The 22,299-nt window shown below is 34.9% G+C and overlaps 2 protein-coding genes and 1 pseudogene across 4 annotated transcripts; 2 read left to right on the top strand and 1 right to left on the bottom strand.

Moving 5' to 3' along the window:
* The first annotated feature begins 2,805 nt into the window (after positions 1-2,805).
* Positions 2,806-6,002, top strand: LOC140963421 (uncharacterized; annotated as a pseudogene).
* Positions 6,003-7,059: 1,057 nt separating this feature from the next.
* On the top strand, positions 7,060-8,807 carry LOC140962565 (uncharacterized). Its single transcript, XM_073421515.1, has 2 exons — positions 7,060-7,293; positions 7,805-8,807. The coding sequence occupies exons 1-2, from the start codon at positions 7,104-7,106 to the stop codon at positions 8,599-8,601; spliced, it is 987 nt and encodes a 328-aa protein (XP_073277616.1). The 5' UTR covers positions 7,060-7,103; the 3' UTR covers positions 8,602-8,807.
* Positions 8,808-9,056: 249 nt separating this feature from the next.
* Positions 9,057-18,787, bottom strand: LOC140962545 (probable ion channel SYM8). Of its 3 annotated transcripts, none has more exons than XR_012172573.1 (12): positions 17,847-18,787; positions 17,519-17,587; positions 16,668-17,297; positions 16,169-16,351; positions 15,913-15,972; positions 15,626-15,829; positions 14,570-14,818; positions 13,597-13,695; positions 11,957-12,151; positions 11,167-11,243; positions 10,102-10,368; positions 9,057-9,587 (listed from the first exon to the last, which is right to left on the bottom strand). XR_012172573.1 is itself a non-coding variant. In XM_073421497.1 (12 exons), the coding sequence occupies exons 1-12, from the start codon at positions 18,474-18,476 to the stop codon at positions 9,369-9,371; spliced, it is 2,898 nt and encodes a 965-aa protein (XP_073277598.1). In that variant the 5' UTR covers positions 18,477-18,785; the 3' UTR covers positions 9,057-9,368. The 3 variants fall into 3 exon arrangements, 2 of the variants coding, with proteins under 2 accessions (XP_073277598.1, XP_073277599.1); XM_073421497.1 differs by having other exon boundaries at positions 11,167-11,259; positions 17,847-18,785; XM_073421498.1 differs by lacking the exon at positions 17,847-18,787 and adding an exon at positions 17,686-17,780 and having other exon boundaries at positions 11,167-11,259.
* Between the last annotated feature and the right edge of the window lie 3,512 nt (positions 18,788-22,299).

The raw sequence follows: 22,299 nt of genomic DNA, 5'->3' as shown, positions 1-22,299 counted from the left end.
ATAGATAATGTTTTTTTTTAAAGATAATGGAAAACACATTTATTATTTTTCGATGTTTACAAGGTAAATTTCTCGAGCTAACACATTAACCTTCAGATCACACCAGTCTTGTGAATCATACTAAGCAAACTATGTGCAACATGTTTGCCCGAAAAAGTGTTGACGTGAAAAATCAAACTCGTGATTATTAAGAGACAAATAATGTTTTTGGGTTGTTTTTATATTTTGTTTGCTCTTATTACATGAAAAATATCACTATTTAACGATATGATATAAAACATTTCATCTCATTTCTTTTATGTGTATAACTAAAGTTCAAATCCAATATTTATATATATAACTAAAAATAAAAAAAAATTTAAAAGAAATATAAGAAAATAATTAAATTATAAATAAAATTTAAAAAATTATAAAAACTTAAAAGAAGTGGTGAATCGGTCTGATTGGTTCTTAACTTCTCAACGGTTAACCAGTTTTGACCGGTCCTGAACGATGTAACCCTTAAAAAAATTTATAGAGCAGGTCTGAACCGAAACGGTGATTGGTTAAGGTCGAACCAATCAAACTGGCCAATCAGTCAAGTTTCAAAAACACTGTTTAAAAAATATAATATTAACATTTCACCTTGGTTCATGACATCCAAAATTTTACCACTAAAAAGTATTTTATTCTCGATATTTAAATCATATATTTATTCAGATATTTTATTTTAATATTAATAATTTAATTAATCGATTATAATTTTTGTATCTCCGTTGCAAACGTCTTTTTTATACAACAAGCCATGCATTGTTTGCATGCCCTATTATTAAACCATGCTTGAAATATTCTGGGTTTTGGCTATTTTTGAAAAGATTTCGGTTTTTGGATGTGTTTGATATTTTCATTGGGATAAAGGAGAAACTGGGTAAACTGAAATTTGAATTGTTTGCTATCGTACTTATGCTGTTTGGAGCGAGAGACTCAAGATTGTACACAAGCAGAAAAGCACTATGAAGGTTCTTAATGTTGATTGGAGTGAGCAAAATGGCATTCGACATCTCTTTCATGTTAGGCGATTTGTCAATACGATTGCACATGCTCTAGCTTCCTTTGCTATTTTTTCTCCCGATCCTTTTGTTTGGAAGAATGGGAGTTTTCCTTATTGGTTAGTAAAACTTGTAAATCCAGACTTTACCCTCTCTTAATAAATTTGCAAGTTTTCCTAAAAAAAAAATACAATTACCATGTCATTAAATTATATTTCTAATTTAATATTTACTAATATAGATATAGATAAATCAATTAGACAATGGACAAAAACTTGTGTGAGACGATCTCACGAGTCATATTTTGTGAGACAGATCTCTTATTTGGGTCATCCATGAAAAAGTATTATTTTGTATGCTAAGAGTATTACTTTTTATTGTGAATATCGATAGGGTTGACCCGTCTCACAGATAAAAATCCGCGATACCGTCTCACAAGAGACCTACTCTAGACAATAATACCTTCGAATAACAAATTATAACTATTTAGTATTTACCACAAACTACTAATAAAGCGGATACGAAGGAATATAAATAATATTAAAATTTAACATTTACCCTAAAATTGAGAATTTTGGAATCTATTTTTTGTAATTAGATCGAGGGATTTTTTTATTCATTTATTTTTAGGAAATAGAACAAGTAAAATGTTTTGCTGTTAGCGATATAAATAAAACAATCTAAAAGGGGATTGATAAATTGTTTTAAAAATATAATAAATAAGTGGTGGCTAAGAAATTATGTCATCCAAATAATAGATCGTTGTAATGAATTAATAATTCTTAAAAACTCGTAAATACATGCAAAATTATTATAATTAAAAGTCTGGAATGTAAAATAAATTAGATTACATTAATTCTTATATTGTTTCGAAAAAGTTATGTTATGTGTATAACGAGAGTTTACACATTGTTTTTGAGAATATTTCAAATATAATTTTGAAATTAAAATATAATGTATAACCGTGTGTATAACAATCATTGTATATAACATTTTCGCGTCGAAATTTGACTTGCTGATTGACGATCTGTTGATTGATTAATTATATTTATTTTATAAAATGTTCGTATGAGATTCTGTACGTACGTGAGCTCATACTATGATTGTACAAATCTAGAAATATAGATTTATTATAATCTCTTTTTTTTTCGATCGATGGTGAAACTAAGATCTTATTTTAGAATAATTTTTTTTTTGTCGGAACAATGTTTGTATTATTAAAAATTTAGAAGCAATAGTATCAATTGTCAAATAATTAAATTTAAATTAATAATATCTGAATTTAATTTTATTTACCAAGCAAATTCGAGATATGTTATTGGGATTAAAGTGAGTTAATTACCTGTTTAATATCTATAATTCTATACTATATTATTGCGTGTGACACTCTTAGAGTGACTATCTTAGAGGACACCAAAATATTTAATTTCATGATTACCTTTTTACCTTATTAAAAACCTCCTCAAATCACTCTATATTCTACCTAGAAAAAATCTAATCAAAATTTCTCTTTTAAAACAAACAACTCTTCTAAATTGAAAATAATTTTGTGTTAATTTTTTAGTATTATTTGATCAAATTAAAAATAATAATAACACATACAACGCGTGTACATCTTTTACTAGTATAAATAATTGTGGCCATGCAAAATTCAGAAATTTTGAGATTTTGGAATTAAAAAGGATTGGGTTTTTTTTAAAAAAACATTATTATAATATATATAATAAATGAAATTTGAATAATTATATTATATTTTTATATATTACTTTATCTTAATTCTTCGCAAGGGTTTTATTTTTGCATCTGCAGCTCGCACGATCGTCTTCGTTTAACTGTTGACGCAATGGGCAGCGCGGTTGTAGTTGAAAAGACAGAGGAAGAACTCCGCAGAGAGATCGATGAACTCCACCGCCAGCAACGAGAAGTAAATTTTTTCTTGTATTTGTTTGTATATACCCGTGATTGGTATATATATGCGTCAAAAATCTACTGTCTGAAATTCGTGATTTCATTTTAATGGAGATGTTTTTTTGCCTTAGTTTTTTGTATTTATCCATGATACCTCGTTTTCCTCTACGCAGATTTCAGAGCGGCTTCGCGATCCTAGGGGGATTCGCCGTGGTGGTTTATCGAACTCCGGTCCTCGCAATTTTACTGCCAATGGCGGTCGCCAGCGTGGCTTTGTTCGGCCCGTAATTCTTTTAATAACTCCTTTTGCATCCTTGCTATAATTTATGCTGAAGAAAGAGAAATAATTGGAAGTCAATTGATTTATCAGGCGGAGAGAAATGAAATGGAGGACCAGCCAGCAGCAAAAAAGAGACTTTCTTCTGCTGTTGTGAAGGTGTGGAAATCCCTTGAATAATTTTAGCAGTGTGGAGCTGAGAATGCTTGTACACAATTTCGAGTTTAAACTAATTGTTTAATTTTGGGTGTTGAAGCTTGAGGATGGGGAGATAGCTGATGATGGCTCCGAAGCTGTGAAGGATGTGAAAAGGGAAGATTTACCTGTTGAAATTGAAAATACAAATGCGAGTCAGAGTGGAAAGAAGCCATCTCTATGGCCGCAACAGGATGGCAATAAGAGGCCCTTGCCCTCTAAAATCGTACAAGAATTCGAGTTTTGAGTGCTTGAGTTTTTCAATCCAACTATTGTTGTGTTGAAGTTCTGTTGACAATTGGATTTAAGTTGTTTTCTTCTGATTTGTACTCGGTGTATGCAGGATTTTGAAATCCCTCCGGCAGAGCATGTACCAAGAGTATTGCCTAAAGATGAGGATCCTAGTTTGGTTAGCAGGAATAAGAGGATGCTGGGTCAGCTTCTTGGGACTTTGGAGGTATGCTCACTGCTTATCGTTTATGATTTAGCTCAGCCAAAAATCTCAAAGAAGCATGTAAATAATTGAATTCTCTGTTAAAGGTCTAGATTTCTTACCGGTCATTATATGTTTGAACTTTCTGGAGTATTAACTTGAGTGGGATGTCTGTTTTTGGCTTATTGCCTAATAAAGGTGCTACTCTTTGTAAGTCGTATTGAGATTCTGTCTTTTACCCTAGTGCAAAGATTGATGAATGGAGGTCTGGACATTTACTATCGTTTGCCCCCTTTCAGAGGTTCAGGAAAGAAGACAAGCAACTTTCGGGTACGGAAGCATACATGCGGAGGTCTGACTCTTTGAAAAGGGTGTGTGTACCTTTCTTTTTTCCTTTTGAAGAGTAAACAAAATGAAACACCAGGGACTAGTGTATCCTAAAAGTCGGGTGAGAAAAATTAGCTGCCTTGGACTATCTTGCTGGTTCGGCAATGTGGCTCTAATATAAAAAACTATGAACTTCAACTAAACTTTGATTTGTGTATGTGGGCATAGTTATAGTGTACTTGGATTAGCAACCTGAAGTTGCGAGGATCTAAATTGAACATACACAGCATTGATAAATTCGTATATATTTGCATATGCATGCTTAAACTCTGAATTATTTTACTGAAGATGCCAGAAGAAATTTCATGAAATACTGGGTGCGACTTTTTTTCCTTTTTCTTGTTCTCCTTGCTTGGCCTGGCTTGTGAGTTGTGACTATAAAAGTCGAACTTAGAGATTTGTGTACTTTTTAAAATTTTAAGATAATAATCTTTCCATGTCTATTAACTTGAATTATAAATGTTTATGTAGGCTGAACTACGAGCACGTGAAGAAAGTGAAAAGCTGAGGCAGCAAGAGCGTGAGCAGATTGCAGAAAAGCGGAAAAGGGACCTGGTTTGATGTTAATATTGATCTATTCTGTTTATATACCGAAATTTTATGTTATTCTTTCCGCTGTATGCAATTATTAGCACTTCTGAATTCTTTTTTCTATTGCCTGTGTTATTTTCAGACTCTCAGAGCGCGTATTGCTGCGAAGGCAGAGGAAAAGAAATTGGAATTGTTGTTTCTTCGATGGAGTGAGCATCACAAAAAACTTGGAAATTTCATAAGGTACCCTCATTTTCTTTGGTAATAGTTTGAATATCCTCTTGCATGGAAAAACCGCTGATTCTGTTGTTATTTTCTACACGGTGCAGGTTATTATTAATTTTGCTCCAAAAAGTGTCCATATTCACAATTTTATTGACACAAAAGATAAGTGTCCATTCATATGCAGAACCTTGAAGCAGTTAAATGACCGGTTTCTTGCTGTCTGGAGTTAGGATGCTCTTATGAATTTCTATTGTATTTAGTATGACATATTTCTCCTATTTTCTTTGCTTGTGATCTTTCAGGACAAAGACAGAGCCTCCGATCTATTACATGTTTGCCAAGCCTCTGGAGGATCGTGATGAAGCTTTGCTTGAGCAAGAAAAAGAACAGGCGAGTTTTTTTTCTGAGACTTAACTTCTGCTTCTTGATTGCTTGAAGCAACGTGCAGCAAGTTTAATATTTAAACTGCAGATTGGCCATTCAGCTAGAATAAATTTTCCATATAGCAATTTCTTTATTTGTCATCAGATGTTTCAAGAATGGAAGTCTGCTAGGAGAAGTGAACTATCACAGTATCAGAAGGAGATTGCAGAAAGTACATTGCGAATGTGGAAAATGGTCTGGAAAGGTGGCAAAATGGAAGAAAAGCTTGGATAGCTAACAATGATGCGACAAACTTACAAGAGACAATGGACAAAGAACTTGAGACCCATCAGCTTGAGCACGGGCCCAAAAGTAGAAAGATCCCTGGACAAAGCAACAACGAAGATGAGGATGACGTGGAAGATATAAATGTCGCGGAGGATGATATGATGGATGACGTGCTTGGTGTTGATGAAAATGTTCGGAGGGTCGACGAAGTAGTGAAAGCAGAAACAAATAATGACATTGTTGTTGAGGAGAACAAAGAAGAGTAGTTATTTTCTCGTTTTTAAAATTTGGTTTATGTTCTTATTAGTGTCGTATCCTGGGTTTAAAATGTTGCTAGTGTGCGTTTTGGAAGATATATATTTTCTTCCCAATTTCGTATATGCGAATTTACTTGAAGGTGTGAAAGCTAGAATTTTTTAGTTATGCTCATGGATAAGTTGCTTATGGTGGTTCTGTACCCCATTTTCTGCAGAAGTATATCGCATTTAGATTGAATCATTTGAAATCTATTATTTCGAATTTATTTTCGTCGTTAAATAATTAAAAAAAACTCGAATCTATCTCTACTTTAATTATATTAATTACAATAATAATTTTAAGAATTGAAATCTATAGCAATCCTTAAATATTTTGTGATTAGTATAAAGTAAAAGATTAATTTGATTTATTTAACAACACAAATTTGGAATGGAAAATGCTAATTATCAGAATGTTGCTCCGAATTTCATGATTTTATTTTTGGCTGATTCCCTCTTTAGTTCGATTTTTGCAAAATGCATTGGTAGGTCGGTAGCCTTGATCCATATGTATATACCCTAGGCACATAATATCATTGAGTATCAACCTTTTTATTAATTACTAGTTTTTACCATCTTAATTTGAATTAATGAGAAAAAATCTTAACTTTTCTTCATGCAAATAAATTTACCAAGAAAATATATTTTTGTGTCTCGTTTTTTCATCATCAAAAATGTAAAATAAATTGTGTTCAATTTTAATAACGTATATCATCTCAAAAAATAATCGGATTACATATTTCTAAAATCAAAAACCCGAAGTAAAATTATATAAAGTCGAGTTGAACCAACCAATAAACACTCCTCTAAATTATGTAAAGCCGAGTTGAACCAACCAATGATAACTCCTATTTCAAGATTGCTAATTTTTTTTAAAAATTTCTTACTTCTTGCTATGAAACAGTTGTATAAAAATAGGATAAATTGTATATTAAATGACTGGCAGAGAGATTTGAGGAAATATTGAATGATAAAGCTAATTAATCCAATCTCATCCCTTTGCTAGTTTTAATTGTTATTAGTCAAATATTTTAAAAAAATTAATTAAATAATAAGATAATCAATATATTAATTTATATTATGGTGCCTATAAATACCGAGGAACTCTTGCGTTCTCATCCCCTCTCATTGAATTCTCTCCCATTGATTTTTGCCTACGAAGTTCCATTGCAATGTCGAGAGAAGGTGTTGAGATTGCTCCGGGTTCGGCGCCAAATTCAGCCCCCAATTCGCCCAAGAACAGGATCAAGTTCTTGTGCAGTCACGGCGGAAAGATCCTCCCCCGCCCCGCCGACCGCCACCTCAAGTATGTTGGCGGCGAAACCCGTGTCATTTCTGTGCCGCGGGACATTCCTTTCCAAGGTTAAGCGTTTCACTCTCTGCGTTTTCATATTTTTTAATCCGCGTTTTTTTGGTAATGAAAATAAGAAGTTAGATATTTGGAACGATTGTATTTTTTTGAGAATTTTTTGCATGAAGGGGATGGATTTTACCCCTCAACCGTAATGAACCTTAATGATATGGATTGCAGAATGAAATAGTCGATCACAGCGCCTGACTTTCTTCATTTACTGGAAAAAATGTTCGACTTCAAGGTCATCGATTATCTTTTCTCTGATCTATAATTTATATGGTAGATGAGATAGTTATCTAAAATTCTTGCATATTTTTATGCATTGATCTCTACTCATCTCTTTATTCATATTACTTGTACGGTTTGGATTGCAAAACTTTTCTGTGGTGGTGGATTGCAGATGCAATGATTTAGAGTTGAGGCATGATTTACAATGGAATGTCTCTTGAGAATAGAAGATGCTGAATCTTGGAACCTGGCTTTAAATGTTCTCACAGTGAGTGGTTTCATTATTTACAGAACTTATGAAGAAGCTCACTTATCTAATCGAAGGAGAAATGATCCTGAAGTACCAAGTTTTGTCCGAGGACCTCGATTCCTTGGTCTCGGTGAGATCTGATGAAGATCTACGCCACATGATGGATGAAGCGATCAATTATGAAGCTGCTGGAGCTCCAAAACTTCGAGCATTCCTGTTCCCTGCAAACCCCTTTTCGTTGGAGAACCAAATGGGCTATGTTGATCCCCACGGGCTCGAGCAACGGTATATTGATGCTATCAATGGCATGATCCCCTCTACTCCATTCAGCATGAAACAACACCCAACTATCAATTCCGTTCAACATGGCTCTTTAGTTTCCTCGGCATGCTCTTCCCCAAGGTCACCAGATAGCTGCACCACGGAAACCATAAACAACGAAGCCGTGATTCATGGAAACCATCAAAGTAGCCGTATCAATATGCACAAGGTACACAGTATGCCTAGCATATGTAGCTTAAATTCTCCACAACAAACAAGCCATTATGTTCATCAAATTCCTCACCAATATTATCAGAATTATAGACAGCCACACTATCCTCCCCACCAATCTCCCAAGCCACCTATTGACTTCAACAGAAGTGTTGGGCCCGAAAGGCTTATGTCTGTGAGGTCTGTCGGCCGAGTTGAGGGGGTGAATTACCAAGTTGATCCTGTCCCTCACAATTACTACTCGCCTTCAAGGCAGAATGTCGTTATGAACCCGGTTGTTTTGAGTCCGCGACATGGCCACAGTGGGATGAAGGCATGGGATAACGCTATGGGTGGGGATACTTGAATTGCCAAATTCTCCATGGGAATATATAGTGAAGATTTTGAGTTCTTGCTGTGTTATAGTTTGACTTGATATTTACTTGTATAATAAAATGCTTTAGAGATCTCGTTTAAATATGGATGTAGTTGAGTAGTGTTAGTTCGAAAGACATGTCCTAACAACATTGTATTGTACATTAAGATATTGAATTTCTTCTGATTTGTTTGGTACGTTCTGGTTTGTGATTTATGTGCTGTAAGCCTTTGTACGTAATCATCTTTCAAACCATGATTAAAATAAACCCATCTTAAGAAGAACTAGTAATCGTACCATCAACTCGAAACCATCAAATTATTATCATTTTCCTTCGATTAATAAATGAAAATAATTAAAGCATAACCAAAATTACTTCAATGACCAAACTTATTACTATCTTTTGGTTTTATTAGAACATTTCAAGTGCTTTCTGACTTTATAAAATTTTTGAACTGTAGCTAACAATTAGAACAACAAAAAAAGCTAGAAATAGATTCCGGCGATTGCATTGTTCTAGTATTAATGAAAAGAAGGCCAAGTGCATGCGCCTCTCTCCACATTTGAAGTTCCCTTCATCTTTCTCGAATATAAATTTGATAAACATGGCGTAGCAAAAGTACCATCGTAGTTGCTGCTCGATGTGAGGATGTGCTGCTCGACTGCTCCGAACTTTGTCATCGTGTAGCATAGTATTGGGCAAACTTTGTAGTCCCAATATTTTGGGGATCAATATTCAGGCACTTCTTTGTTCCTCGTCATTTACCTGACGAAATGACGACAAAAACATCATTTATAGACCATTTCTGTGGCATCAATTTGCCCACAGGGTTGATCACAGCCTGCTCTGCTGTTGCGAGACGATACCCAATTACAATTTCTTTGCGTTGACGTCCCCTGATCATTATTTCGTAGAAACAAAGCTCTTCCTGGTCATAAAGATAGCATTCTGCAGGCTTTATACACATCTCGTTTCCCTGAAGAGTCGGAACAGATATGTGTCAAAATTCGGCAAGTGAATACTCGACCAATATACATTTCTGCAGAGTTTGCAGTTTTATAATTTGAAAGAAAACTTTGTTTCAAAATTCCCATTTCAAACTCCTCACAGATGAGTAAAAAGGGATAATTAAATCACATAAAAATACAAGAACGTTTAAAAATTTCCTGCTGGTCTGTGATGAACATTATCATGCAACTTATTTTTTGAAAGTTACTAAGGTTGTGCAGGGATTAATAAAATCTATTATAGATTTCAAATTCTTTGATTTGTTTGGATGAAGAAAGGGGGAAAGGTAGTGAGAAGGACGACTTGTAAAATCAAACGAGAATAAAACTTTACATGAAATAGAAAAACAAAAATTAGGTTGATACTACTAAATCACCCTCAATCAGTCCCCCCCCAAACCAGTCTTAACGTTTTAACTGCCCTACTATATATAAATTATTACTGAAGGAAACCTCAGAAAGCTAGATTGGTGATGAGCATACCTCCTCAGCAAATAGTTCTTCAAGTACACGATTGATTTGTTTGTCTTCTGCAACCATGGCTAGAGCCATGCTCACCAGCTCATTTGACAATACATAGTCACTGATCCTTGTCACAGACACAAGATTTCGAGTTCTAGAATCCAATATCTCACTTATAATAATTGATTTGTCCGAAGCTTGCTGCATTTCCCGAATCCAAGAACTTTGTGAGAATCCTGAATGCCTTGAAGGAATGGATTTTGCATCCTTGTATGGCAGGCGTTTTGACTGGAGTAGGTACTTTAATCAGTAACCAAGTATTGATATAGAATCAACATGCGTGGCGAAAAATTAGACAGAAAAACCCCGGTAAGAACCGTGGGCCAGAGTTGCATTAAAAAATTTGGCTCAAACAAATTACACTTTAAAGTAAGGATATTTACATTTGTACAAATGACATTAGGACCTTGAGAAATTCTTTTTTATTAAAATAAGGTTTCTATGCACATATTATTAGATCATACTGCATCAAGTTTAAACACGTATATATTATACCAAACTAATTTGATTTATATTTTAGAACATACATTGAGAAGAGTAGCCGAGCCTGAAATAACACTTTTGGGACAAAACTAAAATACTAAAAGTTTAGGAAGGGAAAAATGTATTTTAACCTTATGCATCGTACGTGAAAAGTTACAGGTGTCCGGAATTATTTATGGCTCTCAAAACAAGCTTCTACGTGGCTCACAATACAATAATACAAGAATAATGAAATATAAATTAAGTTAAAAGCCCAACAATACTTATTAATAAGGCATGACTTGTGTAAGACCTCGACACTTAACCTATGCCTATACTACTCATTTAGAATGCTATTCCAAGAAGTAAGCTAAATAATGCATGACAAAAGGAAACGATAAGATAAAACATTAAAAGTAATGTCTGCAGGCCCAATTACATTTAAAAGACTAAAAATGGCTCAAATGATTAGAACTTGGTCTTGAATTCAAATAGTAATCAACCGGAACTCATTGAATCACATTATATTATAAATGCATCTACCAAAGACAGATAGAGAATGACCTGTATATCACGAATAAGGAGGAGGGTAGCAAGAGATCGTGAATCAGACTGGACAATAGAGTCTTCCACAGATTCATCTGCAAGAATTAAAATCTGTTCTCTTAGAGTTAGTAATGGTCACGACAACGTGGATCAAAACATAAATTTCAGAAGTCCTCATTTAAATTCAGTACCTAATCCCAGTAACATCAGTAGATGAACAAAAATCGGCAGCTGAAAACATTTTTTAACAAATAGAACTTAGAGCCACTTCTCTATCATGGAAGTGTGATGAGGGCACATGATCAATATGATTCCTACCTTGGCAATGCCAAACCTGATAGTATAGAATTAGAAGAGCAGACAACAATTTCTGCCTGATTTACAAAGGTGAAGGTCTTATTCGAAGCCATGTCGTGCATTGAAATGCATAGAGTAATGCTATAAAACTAAACTTCAGGCAAGAGTAAATTCAAGTACAGTTTCTTTTAAATCACAAGAAGTCAGGAACAGCATATAGAAACCTGATATTTGACTAAGAAGTTTTTCCAGAATAACAATACGGACCTTTTACGTTCGGAAAATATAGACATCAAAATCATGCATTTGTTTGCCTCAATCTCAATCCCATAATGGAGCAAAATAATTTTAAGATGCCATAACAAAAATAATAGCATTCTAGTGCAAAATGCTTTAGATCAGAAAACAAAATACTTCTCTATCCAAGTCCTATTTGAAAATTTTCCAATAGCACAACTATCACAATTAGATAATTTCCAGCATATTGGTGCATTCTAAAGATGAAACTTACAGAGTCAAAAGTCTCCAAAGGAAGACTCTCCAAATGCCGTCTGATGACGGCATTCCCCTCCTTATGGACTAGTTTTATATTAACTAACCCAAGAATATCAAGGCCACCATCTGTTAATTTTTGGAACCGGTCTTTCACAGGAACCTCATTGAACATCCACAATTCAGATCCCGGAGCCAACAATGCTTCTAGCACCTATAAATGGCAGTGAGCACCAAACTAATATATATGAGATACAACAAACTTTGATGTAAAAATCCCGACAATTTTTTTCATTTATATAGTGTGTGATTAAACACACATTTCCAATTTCATAAAACAGGCTTGAGAAACTTATCAAGCAGTGAAGCTTCGTATGAACTTGCATATAAGCAGTTTCATCAAAAGAGCACGTCATCTAAAAGCTTAATATCACAGAAATTTAAAGAATTAATTGTTAATGTGCTCAACCAGGTCCCTCATGTGGAAACAAGATTATTTTATCGAATTTTAGTACATGAAATTCTTTCTCCATCTATAAGTGAAGGTGAGATTTGAGATCAAAACCCTCTTGGCTAATTTATTCAAAACTTCAGTTATTAGAGAAGTGAGATTCTTAATATTTCATGTTTCCAACAAATGCCTAATTTAATCTTCAAGGGCATCATTGGTTTTGAACTTTCATTACACTTGAAAAGGACTTGGCTAGAAAACGTCTTCACTCGGAAAATTCTAACTAGATAGGTTACAAGACAAATCAATATGTGCTGGTTTTAATGAAATGACGTGTTCAAGGTTCTCTCCTTCAGGAAAAACACTACAAGAGAAGTCAAATAGATGAGTAAGTATTAATTTTGGGTATATATAGAGGGAAAGACCAAAAGCAATAAGTTTTGTAATTGTCTAATGGAGTGCTATGAGTTGTTATCTACCATTCTCCACAAGAAGAGATTCATTCCATTTTAATTAAATTATCCACAAGCAAGTAAAATAACCATTTTTCTCTCCTGATCGACTAGTACAGTTCCAAGTATATCCCATTACCAACTCTCAAGCAATAGGGCAGTCTACAAGTTTAGATTTAAACCACTTTATTCGTGTATTACCAGTGTCGAACTGTAGTATATAGGTTTTAGAGGGTTGGTTAAACTAAATTGTGCATTCATTGCAATAAGTAGAGTATTGGTTAGATGAATTTATATGTAGAATTGCAATTAGTCGTGTTGAGTAAGCTAATTTATATTTAGAACAGCAGTTGCTCAAGGTCTGGATCTGGTAAAGCCTGAAAACTAACGCATGCTAAAATGTGCCACCTTCTATTTCATTTTTAATACTCTCTTCCACATTCCTTTAGTCCAGTTGACCTAAATTTCAAAATGAGCAACAGCAATTTGTTGAGGAAGCCAAAGCCAGCTCTAGACACAGAAAATATAGCTCACAAGATCAGCTTATTTTAGCAAATTGAAAGAAACAAGAGCTGTTTTTAAAATAAGTACGAAAGTCAAAGTAAAAGAATGTGATAAGTCCGCAAAGAAAATCTAGGTCATCAATATCAACTTACAGCAAATCAAAAGAACCATAAAAGATGAAAGGAAACTAGAGTCACTTTTAAGATAAGTATGAAAGTCAAGGAAAATGAATGTGATAAGTGCAAAAATCACCATAATCATATCATCAATATCACGTCGCCAACCACAAAATAGAATCTTTTCAGGGAATTTCGGAGGATCAGTTATCCTGGGAGATAGGCCCTTCCGGAGCTGCAGAAAGCAAGACGCGTACATGAGAACAACACCATTCTAGAAAAAAGTGTGACCACAGCTATAATATATTGTGTCTATACCATGTGAGTATGCATCGCTATTTTAACTTGCCTCATTAAGAGTAAGCTAACAAGATGACAATAGAATGGGAACAACAAATGGTAAAAAATTTGTTCAACTCTGAAACATTAAATAGACAATAAATATCACAAGCATTTAGGTCGAAAAATCTTTGGAGATGAAAGTTTATGCTTTGAGACTTTCCAAACTATATGTCTTCCCAGGAGGAGACCAATTTACAAAACAAATGCAAGAAAAGTACTCGAAAATAATAAAATTAAATCATGATAATCAACTAACTATGTGTGGTACCCTAGTGTCATAAGGTACCTGAACTATTTGAACATCAATATACCCATTATCAATATTTTGCATTTTAAATCAAAAAAAAATGGGGTAAATATTAACCTTTTTAAAAGATAGTGACAAACAAATCTATACACCTACCTCATTCAACTCTGTTTTTTCTTTTCTTCTCTTTTCTTTTTTTGACATACAAAGTATTTGATGGGCTCAGCACGAAGTTACTACCATTTTGCAGCACAAAGCGAAAACCAATTTTCAGACCATTTGACAAGGATTCTTAAATGGGTTATTTTGAAATATTAAGTCAGTTTACCAACAGATAATGGTACACAAAACCTATTAACCTGTCCATTAATAGAAATCAGAGAGTAGTGAGCCAGACAAAACTATTCATGTATAAATGTGATATAAATCTAAGATTAAGCCTTCACATCCCAAGTCAAAGATCTCCATAAACAATGTTATACTAGTGATCTTATCATAAAGTTGGAGTTAAGAGGTTGACCTCTGGCAAGGAACTGGGGGCATATGTGTCATCATCCTCGGCAATGACAAGGATTTCATCACCTTCTTTTAGAACATATTTATCACCTGGATTCATTTTAATCTTTCCGCCATCTGCAGCAACCTTAACTCCACAAGGGATTGCATCAGGAAAAGATACAAGTACATCTCCAAAACGAGTACCATCCAGTTCAGGCCATCTTTTGATGTAGAACTCTGCATTTTCAAACCCCAGAATGTCTTCCCATATCTGCCAAGTGGAACTATAATAATTCATCTAATTGTTGGAGAACGGATTCCATTAACTACTGTTCAATTATGCAAAGATGCAAATCTCCACTTTTTAGGCATCTGTGGACAAATAGTAACAATGGCGAGTTTTGTTCAACGGATCATTGTTTAGCACACTTGAGAGAGAATTTTACTCCTTCATTTTTTTGGCAAATTTCCAGATATTTTATAGTGGAGGCTACAAGTTTTTGACCTTCTAATTGGAGAACAAGAAACCGAGACAAATAAGTTTTGTGTAAACCGTATTTCAAACTTAATGTTTCAAATGTAGACGTAGAAGGCAGCCTTGAATAATTTGTCAATTGTCTACTATATCAACACATCATTGATAACACTTACAGTCCTATAATTCTGAAATATACGAATTAACCTATAGCTCTTTTTAGTCACAACTTCCTTTGATTAATCATATTTAGATGATAAGGGAAACCTGGTTTTTCCACCCAGACAAGTTTTGAACGAACAATCGAGATCATTTGCCAACATTATTAGTTTATTACTAATGAAATTTGTAGTAACTAATAAGAATGTAATGTGATTGTGAATACATACATTATGATAAGAAACAAGGGGTAAATGATATACGACATGTTAAAGACATGGACAAAACAATAAAGGAAAGGACGGGAGACTAATGTTCTAGGATCTCCACAATTTTCACCTTTATAGAAGGTATGCTCTATGAATGATGTTATTGAGATACTCCAGCTTCATTTTGACTAGCAATCGTACAAAGTATATGAAGATCTACAGAATCATAGCTAACCTGAGCCAGGCCAGGCTGGAGAGCACATTGTATCATCAGTCTCCCAATCACATCATGGGCAACAACTGTTTCTATCAGTTCTCCTCCAACAAGCTTGACCAAAGGCTCATTATCAAGATCGCTCATTTCCACAACGATATGGCCTCTTAGACCCTCTTTCACACCAGTAAGACTGAGCACAACCCTTAAAGCACGTGCATCACTCTAATATGAAATTCCAAATAAATAAGCAACTAGCGACTCTAAAATTTAACCATAAGAAGACTTATTGAAATAAAAGTAGGGACCTGATCAGCATTTTCGTCAGATGCCAATACGATGATTGCCCGTGCCTTGGAGACTGAGACCTGCTTGACAAACACAGGGTATAGGATAAAAGAAAAAATTATAGCGCTCAGTTGGGGTCCGCAGTCAGGGGTGGGACTTTGGGATGACCAAAAGAATTTGATTTTTGTAGAAGAATAATTCTTAAAAATACATCTCAGTATCCTGCTACGACAAGGGGGAATAGATATGGGTTATTGTCAGTATAGAAAAAGCTACCTTTTTCAAGTCAGCGAGTATGAGAGGGCTACCGCTTCTGCAGATAACCGATGTTCCCATCAGGTCAAATTCAAGCTTTGCTATGTCCATCTCCATTTCTTCCTTGTCTCTTTCAGCAAGTACAACAATAACACCACCACCTATGCTCTTATTTGCTATTGCAAGCTGCTTCAAAAGTGAACCCTGTAATAAAGGATAATTTCTAACAATTAAAAAAAATTATCTAATTGAACAATCAAAAAATTCAATTGCATGTCGACGTTCAACATATCATGACGCTCATTGAACGATAGTATTTCTCATAGTTTCTACGGGAGAAGACAAAAATGTAGACCTATTAAGCACCTATTTCTCCTTAAAGTTGAGGAGAAAGAAAAAGGTAAAATTAAATTAAGTTGCATTGTTTTGTGAGATAACATCAAAAACCCTAGGAAACACAATATGGACGGACAGAGTTACAAGTCACAATCGCTTATAGCAATATTTGTTATAGAATTACCAGTTTATCACTCCATCCTAGAACGAGGATATGGTTACTTTCAATGACCTCACTCTTGCCTTTACGCAATGAATCCACCTTTTCTGAAATTGCATCGGAAACAAGTCCAAGCATCATGGCGAATATAAGCATGCCTCCTGAACTTATAGAAACTGAGACAATTCTTGGACCTGTACCAACTCTATCGGCGTGATTTCCTGAGTCTGCCACAAAGGTCCAAGAAAGCCAAAGAGCTTCAGAAAAACTGCCATCACTTACAGCATACAGTGCCAAGCCCCCAAATCCGATGAGAAACAGAGTCGCAAAGAGAAGTGCAAGAAGCTTCGCATAAGGATAAACAGAGAAACACACGTCAACTTTATAGGCAATTCTTTTCTTCAACGGGACCTGCTCTTTGTTATCTTTTGTCCTCTTTGAAAGATTCTTGATCCGTGGAAGATAGTCAAGATATTTGTACACCATAAATGGAGTAACGAGAGTAACGATAACAGTGTACAGAGCAATAGTTCTACTGTCACAGTGCCCTAACCACAAAAATGAACTTCCATTTTCAAGCTCCATAGCTTTTACCTGATTCCTATCAATGTAATTTTTATGAAAGCATAATCTACGTAGGTTGGCGTTCTCTTCCTGCAAACACATCCATCTTTCTTAATCAGGATTTAATGACAGATCATATTCGTAACGTCATCTGGTATATATCATGATATACCCAATCGAAACACCAAACACCATAAGAAACAAAGGGTACCAAAATGCGCTATAAGTTTGCATTCAGCCACAACATTCCTGCGGTATTCACATGACAAAAAATTAAAATAGACACACTATACTTGGAACTTTGAAATTACCTCAAGCCTTGCAATTTCATATCGCAACCCAACCGTGTACAGTAGTGATAGTATACTGAGAAACATGAGCTGCAGGTGCAAGCATAGAACACAATCACAAATTCATTCTTGAAAATAGCTCCAAGCAATAATTGAAGCCTAAGAAGCAAATGGGACAGTACACGCACCCTACGTAACAACAATTAAGAGCAAGAATCCAACTCTATTCAAGATCCCTTGTGATCTTCCAATATCAAGTATGAAGTAATAATCAACTAAACACTGAAAAAGAAAAAAAGAAAGAAAGAAAAGAACATGTCACGGAAAAAAGAAAAAAAAAACCACTAACAAATTTTAATCTCCAAGCGCTCCCGAATGATGAATTCTCCTGCATACTACTGGAATGAGCTGGATCACGAATTGATGGTAGTCTGGGAGAAGGGGCCAAAGCCGCCGTGGAGGCTTGAAGTGACAATGCCTTCAAATCTTTGTCGGCTTTCAGCTTCGTCCTACTGCTCCGGCGTGCGGAGTCTACTGCAGAGCCACTCAAATTTGGCGGCATGGAAGTGCTACGAGCAGGAACTTGAGCTGACCCCTGCTGTTTCGACAAAGAAGAAGAAGAAGCAGAAGATTTGATGCTGAGGTTTCGGCGAGTGGAGTAGGGGCCAAGATTGGATGGGAAGACGTAGTCCCGATCGGAGAAATTGAAGCTGAAGGCATCATCACTAGCGTTGCTGCTGGTTCCACCGCCGAGGTAAGTGACTGCGGGCGTAGCGGTGGATGAGGCGGAATTGACAGATGAAATTGGAGAGAACCGGCGTTCGGCTGGGAAGATGGGGCCCGGAGGGTGTGCTGCTGCTTGGGAATCATCAGAGCCTGAGGCGTCGGCAGGCTCGGTTTTGGACTTCTTGGTCACCGGTGGCCTCTCCGGCGTGCCCATATTCGGCTTGGAGCCCGATTGGCCATTGGTCCCCACCATTCCACCTGTTCTCCCAGACAGAGACTCGGGGTGTTGGCTTAGCTTAAGTTCCTAGTCTAATCCTCCATTGACCCAAAAAGACCACCACCAGAAAATCAAAAGGAATTCTAACCGTGGGTTGAATCGGACACACTAAATTTATGTTTTTTTTTCCCGTAAAAAAGTGAAAACACGTGATCCGTGGGAGGATGTGATTATTATATTCTTGAAATGTTAAGAAAATGAGGCCAACTACGTTAAAAATATGCATGTTCTTCGTATTCCTCTCGATATCTGGTGCATTAAAGCCTACACCGCACTGTGCTCTCGTCAGTGCCATTCGATTATAGTATTTTCCTTTTTATTTTGAAAAGCTACCAGGAAAAAGGAAGAGGATGAATGTCCAGCTACATTGGCATTTAATTTTGGGTTTAATTCTCTATATTTTGTTAAAACTTTGACGATTTTAATTTAGCAGGAAAATTTTAAAAATCAAGGTTACTTACTACTGAACAAAAAATTAATTCGAAAATTTGTATTTTATAATAGTATATTTAAAGTACTTGGCTAGCTCCTTTAAAATCGCTAGGTCCACCAGGTTTGCTTACCACAATAACATCTTCTTGTCGATTAAGTTAACAATTTCTTAATCTGGCAAAATAATGGGTCGACTTATCATGACCAGTTTAATCTAACACAAACTTGGCTAGATCTCCCTCGTCTCATAAAATTGGTGAGCTGAGTTAATAATTTTTTGACTTGTCAAAATGACGAGTCGGTCATCATCGTTTTGACACTTCGACTATCATTTTTGACACTTATCTCTAGCCAAAGTATCAAATACATATACTTGTCCTTTTTTTTTTTTACTTATGTGTAAATATTTTTTGAATGAATTAAAAAAAATAAAAAAATTCAAATAATATTCTTAATATATATGAAAAATAAAAAGTTTATATTCATATTTGACCTCGTGTTGAAAAAGCAAGTGTCCAATAACAACTGTCGGATCTACCTGCCAAGAACTCAGCCTACAAATCTGTTTGTCTCCATCTGCACGGGAGTCGAAAAATTTCACTCCATTTTCTGTCACAAATAGCACCTGGGGACGCAGAAAATGAATCCCCGAGCCCTAGCCGCCTCGCTTTCCTCGCTGATGTCCCAACTTCTTCTCCTCCTTGTCCTCATTTTCTCAGCCTCATTTACTCCCCCTCAAGATTTTATAGAAATCGTTTTTCCTCTCCTGCACCATTGTCTTTTAACTTCAAATACTGTTGCCACACTGTCCTTCTGTTCTTTTTCAAGAAAGCGGAAGCGAGCTCATTTCCAAAACCCGGATGTGTCGGAAGGAGAAGATGGAGCCGGGTTCGGTCTCGGCCAATCTCTCCGGATGAACTCGACGGTTCCTCGGAACCCTGAGTCTTTCAAGCAGTTTTTTGGCATGAGGATATCTACATTTGAATGGCTCTGTGGGCTCCTTGAACCGTTGCTCGACTGCCGTGACCCGGTTGAGTCGCCTCTCAATTTAACAGCTGAGGTAAGACTCGGGATCGGCGTTTTCCGGCTTGTCACTGGCGCCGATTACCCTGAGATCTCCGGCCGTTTCTGTGTTTCTGAGGCCGCTTCAAGATTTTGCGTCAAACAGCTCTGCCGAGTGCTCTGCACCAACTTCCGATTCTGGGTAGGGTTTCCAAGTCAAACCGAATTAGAGTCTGTGTCANTCCTTAATTTATTAAGGATCATTTTAGTACTTGGAGCTTGCTTGATCATTAATTAGCAAAAGAACAATGGAGGATTGGGCACCGATTTTGATCGGTTTTCTTCTGTTCGTGTTGCTATCTCCCGGAGTCATATTCCAGTTCCCGGGCAACATGAGACGCGTCGAATTCGGGAGCTTCGCAACCAACGGGAAAGCTGTGATGATACACACTCTGCTTTTCTTTGCAATCTACACCATTCTTATCATGGCACTGCATATTCGCATCTACTTTGGATAGGGAAATAATTTTACAAGTTCGTAGAAATTATATATTGCATATGATTCTTATGCATTTACTAATAAATCTACTTTTTTTGTAATTTTTTTTTCGGAAACTCGTGGATCTAAAATTTGTTGATATTTTCCATTGATTTATATCATCATATAAGAAGATCGTGAATATTATTGTTCTTGTTTCCCCTCCTTTGACACTTGATCCATTAGAATTCCCAAATTGGCCCATTAATTTAGTAATTGGTTCCTACTTGATTTCAGCAATTCATTTAAATATAATAGTATATATACATGAAATTACGGGTAGCTTACAAAATAACATTGTTTAAATATTTATTTAAAAAAAACATTCACAAATTCATTTGAATACAATCAAATACATGTTATTTTTTTTAAAAAAAATGAAGTTCGACCAAAGTTGTTCGCCATATTTCTCTAAAATTTTGTCGCTCATATTTCATAACATACTAATAAAACACACGAAATATCGGAACATTTAAGAAACTAACCCTGATTAAATTTTTTATAAATAATATTAAACCTTGTCGTTATGTTATTTTAGAAAATAAATATTTCACCAAAATTATTTATCGACGACAATGTTGTATGGACCAACACGTGACTTTTTATCATATGATCATCTGCGACATTCTGCGTCGCAAACATGGTATTTTTCACGTACACGATATCATCCATTCAAATTCAAATAAATATAAAAATGTGCATTGTAACATTAATTTGTGTATTTCAAGGGGGAAAATTGCTATTTAAGTCTGCAAAGAGTAACAACACGTACGTGATCGAGTAATTCGATATAACAATATCAAATGTGAATGTCAGCCGCGCACATGATTTTTTTTTATATTTTTTAATTAAGAGTAATATAGTAATCTAAAACTTTAATAAATAAAAACAATCTTTTTTTTTTGAAAGAATTAAATATTTTACTCTTATCTTATTAAATATTTTGCTCTTATCTTTATCTATATTTTAAAATTCAAAAATAATATTTTCTATATTTCTTAAATTTTAAATTTGAAGAACAAAATTAAATACATGGTAAAAAAAAAACATGTGAGGCGTAATTTTGAAATTCAAAGAAGATTTCACTAAAAATTAGTTAAATATTATTGTGTCTCTTAATTAATAGTACGTATATATATATTTTTTAATACTATATTTGAATCGATACTCGTATGTTTTTCGAAGAACTTTAATCTTTTAATTTTATATGCTCGACTCAAAAAAACTATATCTAATTCATTTATATATATTTACATAACTTGTCATATTAAGATTGGCATTATTTTAACAGTTGATTTTTACGAACAAAATTGACAACCATATTAAAAACATTTTATAAAGACCTTAGAAATAATATGGACCAAACCAAGTTGACATTAAAAAAAATAAAAACTTAATGTCTACGTAAAATTTATTGCCAGATCGAGTACGTATGTACCAAAATTGAAAACAGATTAACAAAGGCTTTAACCCCACATGCGATTCATCGAGTTGTCAACGTCGTATTCTCGATTAAGTTTTTTCTAACCTTACAGCTAGCCTTTATTTTTGGCACTTTTTAAAAAAATTTAAATGACAAAAACTTGTGTGAGACGGTCTCACGGGTCGTATTTTGTGAGACAGATCTCTTATTTGAGTCATCCATGAAAAAAAATATTACTTTTTATGCTAGGGAACTGTTTGGTTCAAGTACTTGTAAGTACTAATATAAATAGTCCTATCATATCACTTGTTTTGTACAATTATTATTTATCTCGATCAATCAAATTATTAATTATTTATTTCACATCAATCAAATTCGTAATAATTTATCTCACATCAATCAAA

The sequence above is a fragment of the Primulina huaijiensis genome, chromosome 17, assembly GCF_012295235.1.
Source record: "Primulina huaijiensis isolate GDHJ02 chromosome 17, ASM1229523v2, whole genome shotgun sequence".
Classification (NCBI taxonomy): domain Eukaryota; kingdom Viridiplantae; phylum Streptophyta; class Magnoliopsida; order Lamiales; family Gesneriaceae; genus Primulina; species Primulina huaijiensis.
Note: the sequence above shows the minus strand (reverse complement) of the source record. Positions and strands in the feature narration are given on the sequence as shown.